At 35.3% G+C, this 8,413-nt stretch overlaps 2 protein-coding genes across 2 annotated transcripts; one reads left to right on the forward strand and one right to left on the reverse strand.

The window, feature by feature from the left end:
* Nucleotides 1-2,508: 2,508 nt before the first annotated feature.
* On the reverse strand, nt 2,509-3,637 carry LOC126761659 (uncharacterized). The gene is made up of 2 exons (XM_050478015.1): nt 3,157-3,637; nt 2,509-3,089 (listed from the first exon to the last, which is right to left on the reverse strand). The coding sequence occupies exons 1-2, from the start codon at nt 3,307-3,309 to the stop codon at nt 2,619-2,621; spliced, it is 624 nt and encodes a 207-aa protein (XP_050333972.1). The 5' UTR covers nt 3,310-3,637; the 3' UTR covers nt 2,509-2,618.
* Nucleotides 3,638-3,939: 302 nt separating this feature from the next.
* LOC126762586 (pyridoxal phosphate homeostasis protein) lies at nt 3,940-6,389 on the forward strand. The gene is made up of 5 exons (XM_050479455.1): nt 3,940-4,178; nt 4,250-4,462; nt 5,031-5,178; nt 5,240-5,481; nt 5,552-6,389. The coding sequence occupies exons 1-5, from the start codon at nt 4,089-4,091 to the stop codon at nt 5,621-5,623; spliced, it is 765 nt and encodes a 254-aa protein (XP_050335412.1). The 5' UTR covers nt 3,940-4,088; the 3' UTR covers nt 5,624-6,389.
* Nucleotides 6,390-8,413: the final 2,024 nt, after the last annotated feature.

Consider the following 8,413-nt stretch of genomic DNA (forward strand, 5'->3'; position numbering starts at 1 on the left):
ATATTTTATTTAATAAAATTAATGTATTAGCGGTTGAATTCGAAGAAAATGGGACAGCTTGTGTTTACCAGAAAATATAAAATCCCGCACTGGAAGCACCCTTCGATAAATGAGGCACAACACTCTCTTCAGGACCGCACCAAGTAACTTACAGAAAACCTCTGTAAAAGCATTATGTGGAAGAAAGGCCTTATATGCATGTAGGTAGATGATTGGAGCTTTCTGCCTCTCACATTCACTGGTGCAACGCAGCTATTATAAGACCAATTCTGCTCTACGGTGCAGTAGTATGGTCAATATTCCTACTGAAATCCACCTACCGGAAGCGAATGGAAAGCGCAGAGGCTCACTGTCCTGTGCATAACAGTAGCTCTATGAACCACTCTAACGACGGCTCTTGAGCAAGTGTTAAACTTGCCATCTACAGATCTCTTCGCTAAAAACTGCGCGTCAAAGTCGGCAAGGCAGCTACTCGCTGCAGGATAACTTACTACATAAAGAACCTTCGGCCATAGCTCGGTGAGTTATGGCGGTTTAGCAAGCGAATAAAAAAAAAGAAAATGGTTCAGAGTATATAAGCTGCGCGCAACACATTTAACATTTATACGTATAGCGCGAAAATGGGGGACGAGTTGGTTGCGTGCGTGTCCAGAGTAAGGCATAAGGAAAACTTTTAAGTGGCCGGATCACTGGGAAAGCCGCGGAGCTAGCATATAAGGCAAAAGTAAATAACTCCACAGTTAATATCTACGTAGGCAGCCAACAATCAATGGCAATGAGATAATGTTATATGATTATCATTCTATAATGGTACCGACATTGGTAAACTCATGCGTTGTCTTTACGACGATCTGGACAATAGCGTGACTAGGAAGGTTAAAATTCGATAGAATGATCTGTAAGGATAAAAAAACTGCAAAACTCATGTACAAATCGGTAGATCAGACATAAATTCTGCTCCTAAACACACTGAATAGAAGAGACTGCAGAAACATGATGTGGTGGTGGCACACATCTGTATAATGTGGCTGACAGATCGAGATGACTGCAGGAAATTTCAAGACCAAGACCAAGGCACCAAGAAAACAGTGCAAAGAAACGCTTCAAACAATTTGGGTAAGAGACACTCGAAGAGCTATCGATAGCAAGGCCGCAGAACTTATTGAAATTCAAGTCAAAAGTTGGCTAGTTGAATGATGGTTACTACACGTGAACTTTCCGTAGTTCCTGTCCATCTGGCATCGCTATTTTTGGTCTATACCTGGCTTATTAGCCACGCCTAATCTAATGGAGGATAGAGTCATGTGTAGAAGTTCACGCAAGTGAGGAAAGTTCTCTGATCGCCATTCACTTGGGAGTGGCCAGAAACGATTCTTTTACATATGACTCAAGCAGCTCACGACTTCCGGTCATGGACCAAGTGTCCTCTGGGTAACCTAAGAACATCCGTTTGAAGGCGAGCTAAAGTGAAAAGGCGAAACATCCTCTCCGCAGGGTTGTGCGCTGGGTTTGGGACCCGTCACGTAAAAAATCTTACCAATGAAAACTAGCAATCAGCCTCGAATGAGAGGCCCCCTTTTGATGCTACTTCGCACTGAATAGGCAATTGAGAAGCAAAGTCCTCCCTCGACGAACAAAAACCAAACTCTATAAGTCACTCATAATTCCCGTCCTGCTATATGGTGCAGAGGCTTGGACGATGTCAACAACTGATGAGGTCGACGTTGCGAGTTTTCGAGAGAAAAGTTCTGCGAAAGATTTATGGTTTCTTGCGCGTTGGCCACGGCGAATATCGCATTCGATGGAACGATGAGCTGTACGAGATATATGACGACATTGACATAGTTCAGCGAATTAAAAGACAGCGGCTACGCTGGCTAGGTCATGTTGTCCGAATGGACGAAAACACTCCAGCTCTGAAAGTATTCGGCGCAGTACCCGCCGGGGGAAGGACGAAGTGGAGAAGGACCTGGCTTCGCTTGGAATATCCAATTGGCGCCACGTAGCGAAAAGAAGAAACGACTGGCGCACTCTTGTTAACTCGGCTATAATCGCCTAAGCGGTATCTACGCCAATAAAGAAAGAAGAAGAATCTAATCTAATGTATCAATGGAAATATTAAACTTTAAGTATTACACTAAGGGCCGTTTTCTCAATGTCTGGCTAGCAGCCATCTGTCAGTTAAGTTCTGGTTAAAAAAGATTCCTTACAGAAAGAGTGTGTCTACTATTACTATTTTATTTTCATATTTAATACAGTACGGTACTAGGTGGGGTCAATAGCGTAAGGATATGGAGTACATATGTAAATACTCATACATGGAGGGTTAAACGAGTAAATCGAAAAATAAATACTCTTTACATAAAGTCAAAACAGTTATTTGTGGTGTACGTTGTCTTCTCTGTTAGACAGTCTGCAGATTTTCACACAAGAAGGAGAACTTGGTTAAATAAACAGATTCGCAAATGTTTATACATATATTTCTAGACTTTTATTATCGAACTTTTTAAAGAGTTCACCAAAAATTCAGTTCAACCAAACAAATTAAATTTTTTTTTCACGTTTTCTGCTTCTCTCTTATTGCAGAGTGTTGATCAAAACGTAAATTAGCATTTGCTTCATTCAATCAGTTTACCAGAATCACCAGCTTCACTTCCCATTGCTGTGGAAGGTTGTTTGGAGACAACAGCTTCTGCAGACGCCACTTCAGCTTTGCTAATTTCAATTTTAATGTTATCTTTAGCTTCCTCTGTAATGCTCTTAACGGCTGGAACTTCAGACTTGCTAATCTCATTCTCAATTTCATCTTTAGCTTCTAATGTAACGCCCTTAACGGCTGGAAGTCCACTCGCCACTATACTCGGACTTTTTCCTTCTGACGTCACTTTTTGGAGCAATGCTTCTTCTATAATATGTTTCTCCAGAGACAACGATTCAGTCTTTGGCAAATCTACAACAAAGGGATAACTTCCCGACTCTTTAGCATTATCCTTATCTTCGTCACTGGGCATAAGACCACTTGAATTGGCGACAACAGCGGCGGCTGCCGCCGAGAGGCGACTTGCCGCTTCAGGCATTATGCTCTCCCACTGAAAAATTAAATATTGTACTAAATGTTGTTGTACTAATAAAGTGTCGAGAGATAAATAGCTATACCATCATAAAAATGCCAACCGTTATCCAGAAGGCCAACGCTAGCACTAGCACAAATTTTGAAAGTTCAAGAAATACGAAAGATATCGGACCCAGTGTTATTCTAATGAGAATATTCCTTAAGGTGTAGAACACATTTTCTATTGCGTTCACCATTATGTTTGGCTTTGTTGGTACACCACAACGACTAAACTGCGAAATTTTGATAGTTTTTTTCGGATTTTTGGAATACAAATTTATTTGTTTTTATTATTTTTCTAAATTCTTTAATTGTCTATTTTTTGATTTTGTGATTTATGATTTCTTCTTTATCGAATTCAATTTTGAATTCGAATTTTAGTTCTGGGCCTTGTAATAATTTGGTAACAAAAACAAAATACAATACTTCACCATTAAAAATTCCCTTAAAAGCGTCAAAAAATGTTACAGTTATAATTTGGCTGCAAAATCGCTGTGACTGACATATATACGCGTACATATGATCAAAAAACATATATGAATGTGCTTATATATGTATGTATGTGTATAAACCAATTTTCATTACAAAAGAAATTAATAAATATATTTTCCTGCAACTAACAAAAAACATAGAACTCGTTTTCTATGTTATTAACTGTCTTTGAGAGAGCAATATTAGTGCGACATCCAAGTCTGAAATTTCATACATCATTCAATTCGAAAAATCTCACACACAGATGTCACCACCATACACAATCAGCTGTTTTATGTTTTTACCAGAGAACGTATATTTATAAAATAATATATATATATAAATATACGTTCTCTGTTTTTACATGTTTTTGTTTTGTCATTTACTAGTTTTCCAGCACATATCGCAAAATATTTATTTATCATAAATTACTGATAACGTTTACTTATTTATAACAACTAAACGAAGTTGTTAAAAACTCATTACATTTAACGCCTCGAACTCTATGATACGCGCAATGTCGGATGTGAATGTCAAAGCGGGCATAGAATGCATTTTAAAGCGCATCGATGCGGCCCTTGCACGCCGGCCACCGGTAAATAACTTAATATATTATTTAAATTGTGTAATATGATTTACATTCCTAATTTATATATTTTACATTAGCATATTAAAGCACCAAAACCACAGCTTGTGGCGGTTAGTAAAACAAAGCCGGTGGAAATGATTATCGAAGCCTATGAAGCTGGCCAACGGCATTTCGGTGAAAACTACGTGCAGGAGCTGGTGGAAAAAGCGCAACACCCTGAAATTCTGAAACATTGTCAGGATATTAAATGGCATTTTATTGGTCATCTACAAAATAATAAAATCAATAAGGTAAGTTTAATGAGGTGTTTACAAATTTATATGAAAATATTTTGATTTGGTTTTTGCTACGTCGAACATGTTTTTTTTATACCCTGAACAACGTCTGTTAAATTTGCCACGAAGTTTGTTTGTGACGCCAAGAAGGAAACGGCACAAATCCTATAAAATATATGTTATGTGTATTTGAATAACCAACAAGACGAACTGAGCCCGTCTGTCTGTTTGTCGGTCTATCTGTCCGTCGGTATGTAAACTAGACCCTCAGTTTTCGATATATCGATCCGAAATTAGGCTCACGACCTCTCCTCAAGAAGTTACTCAGTTTTTGGAACCGCCAATTTCGCACCAGAAAAGGTTCAAACCAAGTCAAACACGCTGATCGATCAAAATTATGTCTATGTAGGCAACACTTTTTTACTTGACAAAATTTCTTCACGAAAATCGCCATGGAATATATGCATATACATGGAAACTTTTTTATTTGTTAAGGGTATTTTAGCTTCGATGCAACCGATGTTGTCGTTTTTAGTTGTTTTTAATGAATTAATATCATTACAATTTTATTTTCAAATTTAAGGTGCTGAAGCTGCCCAATTTATATATGATTCAAACCGTTGACAACGAAAAATTAGCAAATGGACTAAACACCGCTTGGGAAAAATTCCAAGGTGACAATAAACAGCCACTTTCAGTTTTAATACAAATCAACACTAGTGGCGAAGAAGGTAAACCAAAAATGTTGTTACCGTAATATTAAGTAATTATCTAAAAATTTATTTTTAATAGCCAAGAATGGCGTGCCACCAAGCGAAGCGCCAGCACTGTACAAACATATAAAAGAAAATCTAAAACACCTGCAATTAGAAGGAGTTATGACAATTGGCGCATTTGGCTTTGATTATTCAACTGGACCGAATCCCGACTTCGTGTCACTCATAAGTGTGCACAAACAAATCTGTGAAGAGAATAATCTGGACCCAGAGGGTGTACAAGTGTCCATGGGCATGTCTGATGACTTTGAACATGCGGTAAATAGTATTTGTGCATAACTTGTTTTGCTCATCTCATTATTAAATTTTGCGTTTCACTTTACTCTAGATTGAGGCGGGCAGCACTATTGTGCGTGTTGGAAGCGCAATTTTCGGTTTTCGTGCGAAAAAGAATGCTTAATGCGCTAATGAAGTAGTTTTTCGTACTAAAGAATACGATGCTTGCTTGTTTAACGTTCTAAACTTCCATAAATATATAATAAAATAAGTAGTGGACCTTTTAGTTGCTTTTTGGGCGTTGTAAATTTATATTATGTTGTTATAATACGCTATGAAAAGTGTATAAAAGCTTTAAGCGTTAAGAATATATATGTATGTTTACATAAATATTATTGTTTCACAATCAAAAGCACACTGTAAGGTTCAGATAATGTGGTTATTGTCTAGATTTAAAAATAATAATCTTTTGAGATATAAAATAAACAAAAATCATAAATTTACAATTAGTCTTAGTCTCTGTGCATATTTTTCAGCCATACAATGGAAAGTTGTTCCCTAACTCCTAGTATGTTATGCCAAACTAACAGGAAGATTTCAAAACTGTGATTAACAAATTGTAGAAGAAGCTAGACCTAAAATTAAACAATAATTTGAGCGTTCAATTAACATAAGATTTGTATTAAAATTATATGTTTAATTTAAATATATATGTGAGCTGGTCTACGGAAAGGGGGCTTAGGTGCCAAAAAATCAATTTTCACTTTCAAACTGACGAAACGAGTTGTTTATTTTTAACAGCTGTTTCCCAGAAAACTAGTTTTCGCACGTTAGCTCCTTTTTCGTAGACCAGGTCACATATATTTACCCAACACAAATGAGCAGAGACAACTGAAAATTGTCAATATACTTGTAAAATACAAAAGGTAACAAAAGCAAGTTGATATTAATTATTTTTAGTTTATATGTAGGTTGGTTGGTTGGTTTCGAAAGCTACAGTGGTCTACGATCCACTCTGAATATTTATATACACATACTTCACAAAATTATTAAACAAGGTCGCTTAGACACCCGCCGTAGTGGGTAATTACCATATGTAATTACAAAATATGTTTTTACATTTATGCGGAAGTTTACAAACTGATGATGCATGCATTTTCAACAGTGTCCCGACATAAATATTCTCTGGGCACCTAATAATCAGTACGAAAAATTTACCTTTTTCTATTATTTAGCCGTTGATTCATCTCTCAAAGAAATTCGCTGGCCTTTTGCCAGTGGGAATGTTAGTGTGTTTATTTATGCTTCAAAATCTGCTTTATACATATACATACATATGTATATGTACAAGTGAGCACTTTTGGTGGAATTCACCCAAATATAATTTGTTTTTACGCTTCTACGAAAACTTGCGTTTGAATATGCATATATGCATATACATATATACTACATATGTTTGTATGATATATAAGTTTATATGTATGCATAGCAAAGCATTTGGCATATAAGAAAGTATTTTGACACTTGTAAGCGTAAAGATCTAAAATTCCATTGTGTCTATGCAATTGAAATAGCAAATTTATTATGATTGATAATTGAATGGTTTTATGATTGATAATCGATTGCTTGAGGAAACTATTTTTGAGCATTCATCCATACATGATATTATTATTATTTATCAAAAAAATTTATCACTTATTTTTGATTACTGTGACCAATACAATACATAAAATATTAAAAAAAAAAAATAATTTATATTTAGTTTGTTTTTGGCTATATATACATACGTTTGTGTGTAAGCACTTTTAATGGCTTTTCTAAAATTAAAAATCCTTTGCAGTAAACAAGTAGAGGCAAAAGTTTTAAAGCTTAAAAGCCCTGCATTGTATAGAAAATTCTTCTTTCAGAAATTACTGAAACTATTTATCTGATTAGGTAAAGTAAAAAATGCTTATATTCCCTTGATATTCCCTTGATATACATACATATTTATATACATATACATATATACATATTTATATGTACAGTAAGTTAAAAATTTTGTGCTTTCTGGGATAACGGCTTGAAAAACTATAATTATACACACATAGCATAATTAAAAAAAATATAACAAAAAAAGTAAAAAACAAAAATGTGAGAGACTTTTAGAAGTAGTTTTCCAAATACATACCCTATATCGAATGGCAGTTAAACAAATATTTTCTAAATTACTTAACAAGTGGCATGACCCATGATTTAAATATACACATACATATATACATATATGAGATGTATACGAGTATATCCGCAGGAAAAAAAATTAGTCAATGCTCGGTGTTACTATGCCATTTTGTGGAACCATCATATAAATATGTGTCATATATGTATGTACATACATATACAAGACATGAAATTTATGCTCGAAGTTGTATGGAACAGTAGATATATTTGTTGTTATAACTTTGCAGGTGCCTTAAAAGGAATAAATAACCTTCTCAGAGTGACCCTCAATTTCAACAAAACCCAACATTTATAAATTTAATAATATTATACTGCTCTATTCCCACGTCATTAAATATTATACCTTGAAAATTGTAAACAAAAATATTGCCATTCACGATCCCAGAAGGAAATGTCGATAGTAAAACGGTTCTGCTTTAGTTTTCAATTCGTCCCCAGTTCACCGATTAATTACGCCTCAGGCAAAGTATTATATTATACATAGATATTTAATATCTTTGAAACCATTCATTATACATTATCAGTGGCGTAGCTACAACTTCGGGCGCGCGGGGCCAAGGATGTTCTGCCGCCCCCCTTTATCTACCTACCTACAAGTTTTAGGAGGTGGTTCAAACAAAAGTGAATTTTTACAAAATACCTTCGATATTAAGTATATAAAATTTAGGAAGTAGAAGCCACGCATATATTGAAGTTCCAAAATTCTCACAATACAGTTTTTGAGGAAATTGGTAATAAATTTACAAGACATCTT

Source organism: Bactrocera neohumeralis, chromosome 2 (genome assembly GCF_024586455.1).
Source record: "Bactrocera neohumeralis isolate Rockhampton chromosome 2, APGP_CSIRO_Bneo_wtdbg2-racon-allhic-juicebox.fasta_v2, whole genome shotgun sequence".
Lineage (NCBI taxonomy): Eukaryota > Metazoa > Arthropoda > Insecta > Diptera > Tephritidae > Bactrocera > Bactrocera neohumeralis.